This window comes from Bradysia coprophila (genome assembly GCF_014529535.1).
Source record: "Bradysia coprophila strain Holo2 chromosome X unlocalized genomic scaffold, BU_Bcop_v1 contig_416, whole genome shotgun sequence".
NCBI classification, from domain to species: Eukaryota; Metazoa; Arthropoda; class Insecta; order Diptera; family Sciaridae; genus Bradysia; species Bradysia coprophila.
In genome coordinates this window covers 722,566-739,380 of record NW_023503334.1, presented here as the reverse complement: position 1 = coordinate 739,380, position 16,815 = coordinate 722,566, and the positions used below count along the sequence as shown (strand labels likewise).

Below are 16,815 nucleotides of genomic sequence, written 5' to 3'. Positions count from 1 at the left end.
AATAAATTTTTCAGAATATTTTTAGCGTTGCAAAATATTTCAGATTCAAAATATAAACAGGAAAATACCGTGGATTTTACTTAACAGTACCAAATTTTCGTTGAGCCAATCTCCGCACTCATAAAACGCAGAGATAAGTTTCGCATAATTTTTTTCATTGGACAATAGCAATGAAAAGAAACAGTCTGAACACTGAACTCATTATAGTAAAGATTGGAAAATGTGTCTTGTTTTTTGAAAAATTATTTTAGAGAGTAACCAGTCACTCAATTTATTTTGTTTTGTTGAAAATTAACGATAAATTTGAGGACGCGCCTAGTATCGAAATTTAATTCAATCCATAGAACGCTGAATTTACTCATATCTGTGTTTAACTTGTCTGAAAAGGACCGATCCCTCATCAACTTGCATGACGGGATGACATTCTTGTTGTTGATATGTTAAAATAAGAAAGAACACACTGTGGACGTTCGCCAGTAGCGCCATCCATGAAGCGACATCTACTTATATATGAATCGGGACTTACACGCAACTGAAACCACATAATATATATCAAGATCAAGCTGAAACTTGCTGAAAAACGTTGTGTTTATCTCGGGAAAAAGTTGAAATTGCATTTTCTCGGTTGACTTCTACTACACCCTTGAAATTGAAATGGAATTTCCAACTTTTCTTCACTCATCGCCTTGCTGAATAGACATGGGCGATTATGATAATGATAATGATTATCGATAATTATCGATTATCGATAATCGATAATTATCGACTTTTTTTTATCGAAAATTATCAAAAAAATATCGATAATCGATAATTATTGATATTTTGATAATTATCAACATATCGATAATTCGATATATCGATATTTCGGTCCGAAAATCCGATATTTATCGATGTATTCCGATATATCGGTATATTATCATGAATTTTCAGATAAATATCAAAATATCGATATTTTGATAATTATCGAATTTCGATATTTTGATAATTATCGATAATTATTAAATTATCGATAACGATATGATTAATCGATTATCGATTATTTCTTTCGATTGATATTATCGATAATTTTGAACGTCTTCCATCCCTATTGCTGAATAATAGACAATGTGATACAAAAAAAAAACCTTGAGAAATAGTGTGGACAATTACGGACAATAATAAATCAAATGTGACAGTCATACCTACAGTCCAAAATGTTTGTTGCTACTGTCCACTGAAACATTTACATTTTCGTTGTTGTATGCGAAACAATTGAGTAATTCTTCGGTATAAAGTTGAGACTACAATTTTACGAGAGAGGAATGTCCTTACTGAATTTTTATTGTGATGAGAATGTACGGACCAACCGTTAAAAAAAATGAAAATGCATTTTTTCAATTTACCCAGTTGCCTCAAACAGCACGCTCTTTCAAAACCCAGATATTGTAAAAAGATGTCACATTATCACAGTGCATGACTCTATTATAGTGACATCACTCAATGTTAATCAGTAACAATAATGTAGATACGAAAAAATCAAATTGCAAAATCATTCGTCTAATTTGGACCGCTCATTATTATCGAACTAGAGATGTGCGGGCCGACCTATTTTCAATACCCGACCCAGCCCGGCCCAGACTAATTTTTAATGCCCGAGCCCGACCCGACCCGAGAATTTTGTAGTAAAGCCCGGCCCGGCCCGGCCCGGCCCGGCCCGTATTTTTTTTACTGAGTGAAAATCCTAAAATTGGCGCGCCTAACATGTGGAAATCGTTCGGTTACCTATCGTTATAATAATGTAGTCTCACAAATCTATCGAACACTTAAAAGTAAGCTTACACTCGGCCTCTATTGCAATTTTTCTTTAAATTTTTGTTTAAGTTTTCACATTTTTTTTAAAGACGAACAAAGTCGGGCCAGCCCGAATCTTTGTTTTTGAAACCCGAGCCCGCCCGAGCCCGAATAATTTTTGAAACCCGGACCCAAGCCCGGTCGGGCCGGGTCGGGTAGGTGAATTTCGGGCGGCCCGCACATCTCTATATCGAACCACAATTCCAAATTTGCGCTGTTAAAATTATCTTAATAAAAAAATTCATTACAGTAGGTATTGGTGAAGTGCAAGGTTGTCGGTGTGAAATATTTTTATCCGCACAAAATGTCCTCGTGTAAATTGACTTATTTTAATTCTCAAGCTTTGGGGGAGGCAATTCGATTGCTGTTGCACTACGGCAAAATAGAATTTGAAGACATTCGTGTCGACTACGAAAAGGATTGGCCTTCATACCCGAAGGACACGCTACCTTTGCGTCTGCTTCCAATACTAGAAATCGATGGAATACAACTTCATCAATCAATTGCCATTTGTCGTTATCTCGCAAAAATTGTCGGATTAGCCGGTACCACTCGATTGGAAGATTATGAAATTGATAATGTAGTAGACACTGTGAATGACTTTCGGGCAAGTGAGTTGTGCACAACAATTTCCAAACTTCTTATGAAACATTTTGCTTGTCAGGACTCGCTGGAGCATTCTACGAGCAGAATACAGTGGCAAAGGAAGAAACATTGAAAATCATCCAAAATGAAACGATTCCGCTATTTCTCGGTAAGCTCGAAGCAACTGCTCAGCAAAATAATGGTCATTTGGCTTTGAAAAGGCTAACATGGGCCGACCTGTACCTTACCGGCATGAGTCGATATTTGATCAGATTGGTTGGGTCTGACTTCACGGCAAATTATCAAAATTTGAGAAAAGTTATCGAAAATACTGAATCAACACCGGGAATTAAGGAATGGGTTGCAATACGTCCGGATAATCCATATTAAAAGTGTTGTAATGGAATTATGATTGCATGCTTATTGAATAAAGTACATAGATGTTTGATGGAAGAAAATTTACAAAATTTGCGCGGTAAAAATCCATCATCAAGATGTTGAGCACTATGTTACATGTTAACAAACTGCTGCTCCCACTCCGATAACACAAACTAACTTAGTTTTCTCATTGAGCAAGAGGAATGGAATAAATTATTTACAGCTGAAGCTTAACTTGTTCATTCAACAGAAGCAATGGACACGTTACTCTGTATGATAGATGTGTGTGATGTGATATCAATGTCGATAATTTTCATGAGAAGTATTGGAATATGTTTTTGAGTCGGTAGTGAGTGGATAACAAAACTATTTCGAAACATTAAAAGTTGTAGATTTGTATTAGAAAGGTTTTTCTAAAAGAAAATATTCAGATTTTTTACAAACGAGCCAGAGAAATATGTCCATGATTTTCAGCGCTAGCGGTCTAAATAAATTAGAACGATACATGTGTACCAATTTCTTTAGAAATAGTTAAGCACAAAATGACGACATGGACTGCTCTTAAATCAATTCGTCATTTCACGAATTTTATATTATCAAAGTTCGATTGATGTTGCTCTTTCCAACTACCCGGATCCGCAAACAGTGTATCACTGTACATGACATGACTCTATAGCGAAAACATCACTCAATTTTAATCAGCAACATTATGAAGATAAGTGGTTCTATAAATGCCTCTGAGCCAATGTTGTCTATCAGTATATGTTCTCTACGTATTTTTATCATAAATTTGCCAGTCACTCCGCTCGTACCGTTTGGTGAAGTGCAATTTTTTCGGTGCGCAAAAAAATAATCGTCTGTACAATGTCTTCGTGTAAATTGACATATTTCGACAGTCAAGCTTTGGCAGAGGCGATTCGTTTTCTGTTGCACTACGGTAAAATACAGTTCGAAGACATTCGTCTTAACTTCGAAAAGGATTGGCCAGCATACCCGAAGGATACTTTGCCTTTGCGTCAGCTTCCCATACTGGAAATCGACGGAAAAGTGTTCTACCAAACAATTGCCATTTGTCGTTATCTCGCAAAGAAGGTCGGATTAGCCGGAAGCACACCATTGGAGGATTATGAAATTGATAATGCTGTGGACAATGTGAATGACTTTCGAGCAAGTGAGTTGTGGAAAATAAATTTCCGAATATTTCAACATTTTCCGTTACACTTTTCAGGACTCGCTGGGGCATTCTATGAACAGAATGCAGTGGCAAAAGAGGAAAAAATGAAAATTGCTTTAAATGAAACGGTTCCGTTTTTTCTCGGCAAACTCGAAGCAATTGCCCAGCAAAATGACGGTCATTTTGCGTTGAAGAGGTTCACATGGGCCGATGTTTACTTTACCGGCATGCATCGTTATTTAGCTAGATTGGTTGGATCAGAGGATTTGACGGCAAATTATCCCAATTTGAGAAAGGTTGTCGAAAATACCGAATCAACATCAGGCATTAAAGAGTGGGTTGCTAGACGTCCAGACACTTTTTATTGAATGTTGTAATGGAATTATGATGCTGACGACATTGTTATTGAATAAAACGGTGTGTGTTTGATGCAAGATATTCAAGATTTTTGTGGAAACAATCTCGATTGAAGGAATTGAGAATTATTTTAGATCTTTCTTGAGATTGCAACTTAATTGAGAACTTCTAGTAACTCCAAATAAAAATGTTTCGATAATCCTTTGAAATTCGATAATTTGATGCTGTTAAGTAAAACGGTGATATTCTTTAGATCTTCTTTGTATTAATACTACTTGTCTTTGTCTGGTCCACAATAATCCAAAGAGAAATTCGTAAGATTAACCTGTACCTTCAGAAACGCCGAGTTTTATTGATGACGCTCTGTCTTTATTCCGATATGTTATAGGTCTAGCATGACTACGACGATGCCAATCTGGGTTCGAAAAATAACTTCAAATAAAACTTGAATGAAGAAAGTGTCGGCTACGCTTAAGACTCATTAGGACAAAATATCCGAAACCAAGCACTAGAACAGAACATACTGACGACATTCAAATAGTTATTTAAAGTTAGAGCTTTTAAAGTTACTCCCTTTTTAAAATTCCGTTCTAGTGTCTGATTGTAGTGGGTTGATTAGGACTAACGTATCATCGTTACTCTCCAGCGTTATGATATTATTTGATTACTTATTAATTGTGCTGGTAAGTACGCAAAGCGTCTTGATTATCGGGCAAAATTCTTATTTTTATTGTTTCGGATTTTAGTAAATTAAAAATTTCGATAATTATCTGCAATAATTTAAAAGAGGAAAGTTCTTTTTCAAACGAAAATTTAAAAATTTAATTAATTCCACCACACAGAAAAGTTGAGGCAGTCAATTTTCAGTACAATATATGTTTGACTAATTTATATTTTTTTATTTTTATTTTATCTCATGCATTTTATATATTTGCCATGATATTCACGTGCTTTAGAGCTCTATTTGATCTGTAAATGAAATATTGATTTAATGATTAACTGGATGTATGTGCAGAGATTAAAAATTAATTTTAAAAGAATAATTAAATTATACGGAGTGATATAGCCATCACAGGTTTTTCGAATGTTAATTAAGAGGCTAAGAATTTTGATTTTCAAAAAATCTGTCATTCTGATTTTTAACAGGGTTTTTCATTACCTCGGTACTCGGTTATGAGGAAAGCAGTCAAGATCGAGGCATGCCTATCCCTCATACATAGATATCCTGTTTTATTGTGCTAAACGCAACAATAAGACGTACACAAAGAAAGCTGTTTGCATATCGAGTGTGGCGTAACTGAACAAAGCAGTAGGACGACAATTTTATTTCGACTTTCGAAAACACTCTTCAAATCACACCAGTTCTCTTCACTAGTGGTACCATTCAGTAGAAACACTGTAGGATGGGATCGGGCACCGTGAGTTCAAGAAACTCATCTACTGGTGTTGATAGCGAAGGTAAACAAAAATAGCTTATCACTGAACATCAGACAACATCATTGGACCGAGATCGACATGGTTTTTTGAAATCACAGTACTTGACTCCACCGACAATTGCCCCGATTACTGGTCTATATTCTTTTTCGTTTGAAGCTGGTGCGTACTCAATGCACAGAGACCGATGTAATACACGATGCCACCATCCAGTGCATTAAACTGGATTATAATTACCAGCAGATACAACAGTAGGTTGTGTTTTTCATAAATGTTTGATCGTTCAAACATTTCGTATCCTTACCTTCCGCCACTCCATTCTCATGGTTCTGAACCGTGTCAGTCAATTGTTGTGTGAACTGGTCTGAAATGTTTACTTTACCCTCTCAATATCGAACTACTGAAAAGTCACACAATTCCTGGAAGTTCAACCCTTATTTGCAAGTCTCATCCTCAGCCGTGATAACAGGATCGTACAGAGACTACCTAGACTTCAGTTGAGTCTAGAGCATTGTGTTGAGATGTCTTCGAAGCTTATATTTTTGACTTTTTATTATGTTAATGGTACACAGCAGCAGCGTTCTCATAAACTTTGGTAGACCGCCGCGATCGACAGAGAACTTTTCGGTGTTATAAATAAGCTTACTGACAAATTTTCCTTTAGTATTACGGACTACGGATTTGCGAAAAAATGAGACTACTACCTACCAGTTACAATGCAATTTCAACTAAACTTTTGACGTAAATTACGTCGATCGAATTCTGAAAGTTTTGCAGATTGTTTTTGGCAAATCAGTCAATTTTCCATCGCGTCCTATGAGTTGAATTTCAGTTGGTTTGCTAATCTGAGTATCAGGATGTGCGTAATTTTTTTTGGTCCGCGATTTTTAAGATTTTTTTTGGATTTAGATAGAAAGATTAGAACTCTTATCAGGATGCAGAAGTAACTCAATCTTTTAAAAGCTCTTTAAACCTAAGTTATATTCGCACATAATTTTATTATGAGTTGTAGGTTTAACAAAAAAAAAATGGATGTATGTTACCCTGATGCCTCAAATGTCGAAATTCAATAATGTTATGGTTTGGTTTTTTCCTAGCTGTTGCGTAGTTCCTAAAGCACACTCATGGCACAAGAAAGGGGGGCAAAGCAGGAAACACAAAAAAGAAAAACAAACGAACAGAAAAAAAACGTAAATATGTTTTAAGCATAGCACAAGTGTATAAATACTACTGCTGGGAGGAGGGGGATGAATATAATTTTCTTAATTTTATTAGATTTTATGTCTATGTCAATTTGTAATTTTATTAATTAATTTTTTTCTCTTTTTTTTGCTTTCTTTAATTTTATTTATCAAGTTAACCGTATCGGCTAACATAACAATTTTATTTTCGGCTCAAAATGATTCCTTGTTTTGCACAAGGACACTTGAAATCTACATAACTTTCGATTAATTTTCTTTTTTAATTTTCATTTTTTTTATTATTTTTCTTCAACTTTTTTTTTGTTATCATTTATCATGTGTATATATGTAATGCAAATTCAGTGTATATGAATAATAATTATTTTTTTTGTTTGTTCAATAAATCGTTAAATAATTTGAATTTTTTTGTTTTTCTTTTTTTATTTAATTTAATTTCTCCAATGACGATCGAAGAATCACAGATCCTTCGACCCAGAAATTGGGTCGATTTAACATGTTCTGCCACAAAGACAATTCTTTGCCGGTCGAGTCCATCCAATCAACATTTCTACCGTTGTGTTTGCCTGGTTGGAAAGAATCAGTTTTTAAGATTTGTAATCGTATGAACGGAAAATAAAAGGCGTGGGACTAGGGCGGGAAAAAATAAGAAAGCGGTAGTAACATTCACGAATCTAATTCCCAATTTTGTAGTTACCAGACCGAACCTGGTAAAAACCCCAGAAAGAATCCGATTTAATTTTCCCGGATTATCGGGTTTCAAAAACGTAATTCGGGTACGGTTTCAGTTTCCACGGGTTTTGGGCTACCATGTTTTGAAAATTTGACTTGGGCTGGGCTCGGGTTTCTAAAATCCTCACCCCGCTCATATCTAAGGGAGCCTTAACAGTTGAATATGTAACTCTAGAGTAGTCACACCTCTCGAGAAGTATCGAGGGTTGATCTGGTAAATCTGAAGTAGCCGAACCCATTCTTAGACTAGACAGACCTCTGCAATCTGAATAGTAACTTTTACTCAATGAGGTCAATGACATTTTCAATTTTGTAAATTTTATATTGAATTTCGTGAGGATATGGATTTGTGGTAGAGTTCGTTGGTTCATCCAGCTGTTTTATTTTCAACATATTGGTCAAATGTTACAAATCGGCGCAAAAGATGTTTAGAATGTGTGAGAAAAAGAAACTTTGAATACCTGTTCCCAATGAGAATCGTATGCCACCCAAAAACTCGTTTGTGGATAGACGATCATGATCCCAAATGGTTAATTCCAGTGCACGTTCACTCAGTTCTTGCAGTGACACATCATCATACACAAAAGTGTAATTCCACACCGGATTGACTGTCCGTTTTATAACCGGAGTTTTTTGCTTACTGCTGCGGTTTTTGTCGGGTAATAGGTAACTGTTTCAGATGATAAATAATGAATCAACAACTCGGCTAGGTTACACCCTTTCCCTATATTTACCTCTTGCAGAATGCATCACAGAATCCGTTGGCTTTTACAGCATTCAGATTTTTACCTTCCTTTACCAAGACATGAAGCGAACCCTTCGACGAACTATTTCGTGAGCTTGGCGATGACTTAATGCTACCGAATTTACGAAGACTCAAACCGCCGCTACTGTGAGGCGATGAATGTTGCGACGACGACGAATCTGGTGGCACGAATTTCAGACCAACTATAATGTCGCCTTTATAGGTTACGACATCGTCGAACGGTTCACTCTGTTGAACAGATACACAAAATGAGGTTAAATTTCAATGAGAAATCGATCTGTACTCCAAGCAGGAATTAGAACCGAAAAATTCGCGGGACAATCAGCTCATTTCAGTGTTCAAGCTGCTGATTTTTCGGCTCTCAAACCCGACCCTGACAGTATCAAACACAAAATTTACCCGTTCTTGTAGCGTGTACCACTGGGGTTGTGGGTTATCGAACACTTTGCCCTGCAAAGTGATCATCACTTCGCCGAGGAAATCATTTCTGCCAAACATATCCGAATGCCATACGGTAAGCCACAATGTTCTCGATTCTAAACTATTTAGCAGCATATAGAATTTCAATGTTTCATCAAACACCGGATTGAGCGTATGCTTTTTAACTTTCGTTTTACGTTTGCCAGTTTTCGATTTGTCCGGCAAAAGGTACAACTGAAAGAGAGCACCATTTCAAGATTTAAAAAACGTTCTAATGCAATTTCGAATGAAAGTACGTACTTTGACGTATGGATCGCTACGGTTTCGTTTCGTATCAACGGCCGCCAGATCTTTGCATTGCACTATGTGGATCTCTAACGCACCCTGCTTGTAGTTGTATTGCATGCCGAATTCGATTTGCCCTTTTACAGCTACAGTGCCATAACGTCCTTCGCCTGCTCCAGAATAGACACTTGCCATAGAATCGGACCTCAACTAAAATCGACAAAAATTTAGAACAAAATGCTGTTTCGAGTGGTGGATATTTTCAGTCTTACCCCAAGCGAACTTAAGCTGCTTCGATTCTGGAAACAAAAATAATTTTATTATTACGCTTGAACCAAAATTAATTTTCCATTTCTGACTACAAATACACTCGATAACGAATCAAAATCAATTTTTGAAAATTTCTTCATGTCCTCGAAATTCCGATTAAGCTGCGAATAGTGACATACCTTATGTAAAGCTACAAGTCGATCGATGTCTTCATCTGTTTGTGTCGGCCATGGATCCGTAGAAGCTGTCTTACTGGCAGCCACTGGACTTGCCGAACCACTTGAACCATGCCGTTCACCAATGATTGGTGAACTTCCAGCCATTTCTGATGCATTGGATTCTTCTGAAACGAAATTCATTGTTTGTTGAAATTTACACATCGTCATTTCATTAATGTTATCATAGAGCTGCTGAGGTTATACTTATATAAACGGATATATTCATCTTGCTATCGACAACGACAAGAATAAGCAAAGTGCTTTAGCTGATGTTCACTTATGTATCAATTAGGTCCGCACCTTACACCGTACATAGAAAAATGTTCATTGATAGATACTTTATACAAATGAAGTAACAGATTTATTGATTTTGTTGAGAAAACAATTTCCGCTTCTAAAAGCTGCATAAAACTCTGGTGGAAAACGCATTACAAATACACGAACTACTAGGCAAAGACAGAAATCTGTATCACAGAATTTCGTGAAAATATCGATTTTTGTCCTTAGACCTTCTACGCTAAATTTAAGAGGATCGAACCCAGTAACAAAATAAGTCTAATGACTCGGTCTTGAGTTTGAGTTAAATACAAATTCATCAAAATGTGGAACAACTTTCAACCGCCGAATCTATCAACAAAATGGAATGATGGTATTTTTTCAATACTGAAAATCTGAAGAATAAAGAGGATTTCGTAGAAAACAAATCAATTTTTCTGTTTCTTGATACTGCTACTGCTTCCAGGACATCGAGCCACTGACAAACAATAACTTTACGTGCCATAGCTGGAAATCCAAGGATTATTTACCGCAGCTAACAAAGCCAAACAAGATTTACCTGGAGTCGAAGATTATTCTTTTTATGTCGTGATTTTCAGTTATCCTATTACTTATTATCAAACATTATCAGCATGTGCGTCCTGTGTATTTCCATTCAAGTGAATCAATTCAGCATGCGTTTCATGTTTATTCAAGGAAAAAGCTGTGTACAAATAAACAAGAGATGGATTGCATGTGTATATAGATCTGGAATTAGTTTTGATAAAATAATAACCGGCGGGTTATAGTTTTCCCGTATGTAAACATTAAGACATTCGAATTAAAATATTAATTTCATAATACCAACATCATTGAAGTCAACATACTCAACGATACATACATAGATTATGTGCGACGAAAATTGTTCAGCTGCAAACTAAACGTGGAATACATTCAAAAGCACTGATTCATGTTCCTGAAGCTTGGAATCAAATGAAACCCAATGACTACACTTCGATAAATTAAATCTACTTATTATGTATGTGTGATATCCTGTACCTAAATCCTGTACCTAAAGGCCCTGTTAACATATTTTATGTAATATACGGGCTGTTTAACTGTAGGGCCGTTCGTAAATTACCTTATTATTATTGTGGATATGATTCGTTTGTTTACCTTATGACCAACAAACAGCAGTGCAGTGACACAAATTTCAGCTATTTCAAATATAGCTCAATGGCTCAAGTTTGACAAAATTTGGGTATGCAATAAATTTGATGGAATTTAGTCAGCGCACAAAGCTGTGTACGATTTAAAGTCGATACACTGAAATATAATTTTTAATCTTTACAACACATTAACATTAGGGACGGTTTACCACTAATGACGTCTAGTTCATCGTTGCGAAAATCAAATTAAAAATTCACCTACAACAGTTTAATACACCAACCGCATTGCTTTAAAAATTGTTTCCAAATTATTTTCAAATTTCATTTCTATACAACGTTCAATAACAAAATAAATTTGAGTTGATTCTTGAACGTAAAATTGAAATTCATTGCTTTGACCGGGCATTCAATTAGCCATGTAATTCTTAATTCAAAGAACCGTAAATAACAAGCGAAAAGCGTTTCGTTCAAGGGTTTGTTATTGATAATGAATATAATCGGAGATAAATCCGCGCTAAAAAAAATGGTCTCGTGTTCATGAAACTGTGAATGAACGTGTCTGCGTGGAATTTTAAATGACATTAAAGCCATTCGATGTTTCTACTTTCGGAATTGAATTAAACAGCAGTTATTAGAATAATGATAATAATGTGATAGGATAGATACTATAAGAAATGTCACCAAAGTCAAAGCACTGTCAAGCACCGAGTGACGTCAAAGTCAGCTTCGGTGCTAGACAGTGCATTGCCAAAGTCCTTTTTACCTGAGTACAACGGTATTTTCGAAGATGTTTTGTTTGACCGATTCTTTCTTAAACTTCTATCTCCGTCCAAATCATACTCTAGAGTTTCTAAAAATCTATCCGAATTCGATCTCAAACTGTCATTCCAGTTCCAGTATTTACTCGACAATTTCTTGCTACTTTTGCTCTTTCCTCTTTCACTGCCACTGAGATTATTTACATTTATTTCGGACATTTGTACGTCACCAGTACTGGTACAGCTGATCGCGTTAATACCAATACCATCTTCGTTTGCCGTATCACCTTCAATGTCTTGGCCATAGCAGCAACAGAACCAGCACTTTTTCCTCCTACATTGAGAGAAACAACCACAACAGCAACAAGTGCACAGTTTATGCCAAAATGTTAACGTAAAACATTGCAAGCAAACGGATTTTTTTGACTTAATTTTTCTTGCCTTTCGAGCTAATTCTACTCGCTTAAATAGATCGGAATCTTTATAACTAGGATTCACTGTGGTTTCGTTTCTAAAGGTGCAATAACGATTTTCGTCTTTCGCTTTATAACTCACAAGTCGTGCCATATCAAAGCTTAGTAAATTTTTTTTCTTCACAGACATTCCAGCAAATGCCTTCTCTATAAATGTTGTTAATATTGTCACTTAATATCAATACAATTCGTTCACATAACTAAAAACGTGTGTTTTCCCAAACCATTGTAACGAACTGTATTTTTATGCCCGTCAAATCAAACTAAATTTATTTGAGAAGAATTCATCAGACGAATTAATGCTCTGGTTTCGCTATGTATATTATATATGACGGCCAGTATAAAGAAGATTTATATTTTAATAACCAAAGGTTAATTAGGAGAGACACTTTTACTTGAACTTACTGGTCGTGGTCATTTAATTGAATTCGATTTAATGCGTACTTAGAAGGTCATGTGTTCATAATCGCGTCAGGGAATTGTTTTAAAGGAATTTCAACGATGACATCGATAAGCCGAAATAAATTGATGAACTTTGTGTGTTCATCAACATCCTAAAATTATTGCGCTCAGCTTGAGTATTAAGTCTGGGAAATGTTGTAGTCAAAAGACGGAAAACCATCAACACGAAGATGTTAAAACAAAATTTTAAACTGTTTGCGGTCACTTGGAAAATGTGTTACCAGTCGGAAACCTGAGACGACAAGATTCTATGTCATCGAATCGATTCCGCTGGAGTTGCCTAGGAACATATTTTATCCAAGTACACATCACAGAAAATTGTGAAAAGCCAAGGAAACGTAAAATTGAAAGGAATGAAATTCGATTCAGTAGAATATTTCGAACAAGAACAAGACTGTCAATTACATTTTGAATGTCGGGTGGGTGGCGAACCACACTTTAAGCTCGTTGATGTATTTTTTATGGAGAAAATGGTGCTCTCTGTGCTACGCGTTAAGTGAAATGGTTTTGGCCAACCGTTTTTAGTGCGAAGCATTCTATTGATATCAAACAAATTACATCCCAGTTCTACATTCAATTAAAAATGACATTGAGGAAATAATTTGATTAAAAAAAATCCATTTCAACTGTTCATGAATGTCTGGTTGTTACAGTCAGAACAGACGACATCTGACTCTATTTGCATATATTTGAACAAAATAAAAGTTAGCTTAGCATAACATCTTTTGAAAAATAGAGAAGTTGTTCGTTGGCACACTGGCATAACGAGACCAGAAAATTTTCCTTTTCATTTTAGGTAAATTAATTCGATTTTTGAAATGTTTTCTATCGTTTTAATTCGAATTGGATAAATTAGTAATAATTAATTCAAAAATTAAGAGTTTAATTCTGTGTACAACGACGAAAATAAAATGTAACTGAAAATCATACATACATTCCAGGCTTATTAACGAAATTGAACTGAAAAACAAGTGTTATGTGGTATATCCAAACAGTCGACAAATGAATATACATATTTGACATAGTAATTACGGCTAATTTTGTTATATTTTTTTATAATTTCAAATTGGACATCAATTAAATTTGTTTTTGTGCTCAAAACACAGCGGAAAATTACAGAAGTTTAAGGTTGTAGATGACTCATTGTCCCAGTGAGAACTTTCTGAATAAAAATGTAAATATGAAATCGTATCGTCCTCAGTCCTTCAGTTCAATTTTATTTTAATCTTTCACAGACGGCCATACAAACTTATCAGTAAGTGCCATAGTATTTCCACTGATTTTAAAAGATCTTCTTTTTAAGTTTTAAGGATTTCTTGGATTTCCAATGATTTTTTTTGTTTTTCAATGATTTTCCTAAATTTTCAATGTATTTCTAAGGATTTTTCCTTGTTGACATAGAATTTTCCATCTTCAATAGATTAATTTGAGTTCTTTCACTTAATTTCAATGAATTAATGCTATTTTAGTTTGAGATATTTTCGACTAGTTTTTGCTTGAATTAATCTAGTAGTTTTTTGTTGTTGTGGGTTGTAGCGTTAAGATCGGTGCTACACTTCATTTTGAGACAAACATACGAAGAACAAGTCGAAATGTCCCTCAGATAAGATTTGTCAGTTGGAGGAGGATTAGGAACGCTAGAAAACTGTTGGATGTATAGTGTGAAGAACAATCATCGCACAACGTAGGCGAGAAAATAGTTATTCCGCTGAAACTACGGAAGCCTTTGTTGTCAAAAGCGTTGTGTTCATATCGGGAAAAAGGGGACCTGTGTCCCTTGCTACGCTCTAGCCTGGATACATACAACACTCTCAAAATGTAATTTCCAACTTTTTTTCCCTCGTTGAACAAACAACTATTGTTCTCAACGTTTAAAATTTTCGTTGTTAGTTAAGCTTACGCGTTGCTTTCAACGCGATTGTTTTTTTGTTTTTAATATTAAAAAGAGTTTGTCGGAAAAATCTCAGAATGAAATCCTTTACATTGACGGTGATATAGTTTTTAAAAAAATGTTTCAAGATTTTCAAGATTTTCCTTAATGGATTGTGGTGCGAACAAAGAAACATCTTCGTCTAACGGAAATTAATGTGTCAGAAAATATTACTGCACCACCGAACATTGAAAATAATATTTTTTGTGTTTTGTCACATAAATTTTTACGTCAGCATTTATTATTCAAATCAACAATGGATATGCAAAAATATTAACAAATTGCAGAAAGCATAAAGTGTTCCTTTCATTCGAACATTTTGAATAAAAACCTAAACTGCTGAATATTGATAGAATATCGTATTTGGCTATACATAGCGCAAGATTCTAAAAATGCAAAATTTTATTTTATCATAATTAATTTTTTTTTTAAATAAAAAAGGAGACCTGCCACAGTTTGGTAGAAAACTTTGTGCATTATTGATTTCAAGAAGAAGAAAATCTACATATTGTGGAAAGACGAAATGGTTTTTTGAAACATACATTTATCGGAAATAAAAAGTCTATTGTGTTTTTAAAAAAATATTTATTTTATGCAGGGTTGTATTGTCGATGAGGTGATGGATTTAGAAAAATAAATCAACCATTAAATTTTTCAAAATTGGATAGAAACGATCATTTTTTTGGAAAAACTGTTTCTCCTTCTAAATTTCTTGTGGAGAAAGAACGGAAGTGAGAAAAAACGGTGATATGTAATCCGAGCCGAAAGTGAGACACCGTAACATATTGTTTATTGACTTCGACTTCGCGTTGGATCAACAAACTTCACCGAAAAACTGGAGGTTTCAACTTTTCACCCATAGAGTTTTGTAAATTTGTAAAATTTGTGTGAAGTAAGTTGATCCGTAATTTTACGAACAACTGATGTGTTTTGAAAGGCGGTCAATAATGTCAAATGTATGTGCAGTACATGGCGATATTTAAGCGAAGTAAACTCAACGAAAATGTTTTAGGTTTAGAAAAACCAGCCTAACGAGTACAATAAGTTATTTCTGGGGATTTCTGATGGGAAAGCATAAAGGCTGCATTAGAGATCCTCAACTCGAGTTCCTTTCATTCATCCCAGCACGGTTTCAATCAAAAGCTAAATTTTTCTCTGTGCAAATTATTGTCATATTGTTACTCTCTCTTTCAGTTGAACGGTCGAAAACCGGGCTCAGCATAAACTGATCTATTCAATAGTTTTATAATGTGTACCAAATTATATGCCATATATCATTTTTGTACCACAACTATAAAGCGTAAAGTTAGTGACTCAATTTAATTTACGTTTTTTTGACCTACATTGTTTTCTTTAAAAATTTATTTTTTTTGATATGAACATTGTTGTCTGAAACATTTAGCATTGAAATTAAATTAAAACGAAATAAAACGTTGAATTGTGAGCGCGAAGACTGGTGCTCGTTTATTTTATAACATCAATCAAAAAACGTGTTGTTTGGTGATATTAGATGTTGCCGAAAAAACAACACACACACTCACCATCATAATTATTATTCTTCAAACATTTTTGTTTTTAATAATATTAATGGAAAACAACAACGAGACATTACAAAATCTTATTCATCAACGAAATGAGTATGAAAACTAATACATTTTTATGTTACGAAAACGATGGTCGATGCATTTTCTCAATCGATATTGCCCATCATTATTATGGTTAATTAAATTCTTTTATTTTGCATCATCACATCCAAAACGCAACTCGGTAAAGCGAGGAAAACGTATACTCACAACTTGTCAATTATTATTATTATTATTATTATTATTATTATTATGGTAGATGTTGCGGAAAACTATACAGCATACATTATTGAACGCATAGGTATATTTATGAGGCCTAACTGGAAGAGTTGTTTTACATTACATATTTGTTTGCTATATATGTTTTTGTTGGGTCGATCGTATGTAAAAATGTTAACAATCCAATTATTAAATAAAATTAAATTTTCAATTTAATTTAATGAAAGCAATCAACCTAACAGGTATTTCTTTTTAATAATTTTTTTTTTCAGACCACAATTACCGCACAGCAATTGTGAATCAATGTGGTACTCTAAT

The 16,815-nt window shown here is 34.7% G+C and overlaps 3 protein-coding genes across 3 annotated transcripts in view; 2 read left to right on the top strand and 1 right to left on the bottom strand.

Moving 5' to 3' along the window:
- Positions 1-2,055: 2,055 nt before the first annotated feature.
- Positions 2,056-2,877, top strand: LOC119069979 (glutathione S-transferase-like). Its single transcript, XM_037174221.1, has 2 exons — positions 2,056-2,441; positions 2,495-2,877. The coding sequence occupies exons 1-2, from the start codon at positions 2,135-2,137 to the stop codon at positions 2,803-2,805; spliced, it is 618 nt and encodes a 205-aa protein (XP_037030116.1). The 5' UTR covers positions 2,056-2,134; the 3' UTR covers positions 2,806-2,877.
- A 697-nt stretch (positions 2,878-3,574) lies between these two features.
- Positions 3,575-4,401, top strand: LOC119069977 (glutathione S-transferase-like). The gene is made up of 2 exons (XM_037174220.1): positions 3,575-3,964; positions 4,022-4,401. Exons 1-2 carry the CDS (start codon positions 3,658-3,660, stop codon positions 4,333-4,335), a joined length of 621 nt encoding a protein of 206 aa, XP_037030115.1. The 5' UTR covers positions 3,575-3,657; the 3' UTR covers positions 4,336-4,401.
- Positions 4,402-7,079: 2,678 nt separating this feature from the next.
- LOC119069952 overlaps positions 7,080-16,815 on the bottom strand; it is a 78,319-nt gene continuing 68,583 nt past the window's right edge. Inside the window, exons 11-17 of the mRNA XM_037174181.1 lie at positions 9,610-9,773; positions 9,433-9,459; positions 9,176-9,370; positions 8,855-9,109; positions 8,424-8,683; positions 8,151-8,359; positions 7,080-7,523 (exon numbers count right to left, since the gene is read on the bottom strand). Of these exons, the coding sequence (XP_037030076.1) occupies positions 7,384-7,523; positions 8,151-8,359; positions 8,424-8,683; positions 8,855-9,109; positions 9,176-9,370; positions 9,433-9,459; positions 9,610-9,773 (1,250 nt within the window). The 3' untranslated portion in view covers positions 7,080-7,383. The remainder of the gene's footprint in view (positions 7,524-8,150; positions 8,360-8,423; positions 8,684-8,854; positions 9,110-9,175; positions 9,371-9,432; positions 9,460-9,609; positions 9,774-16,815) is intronic.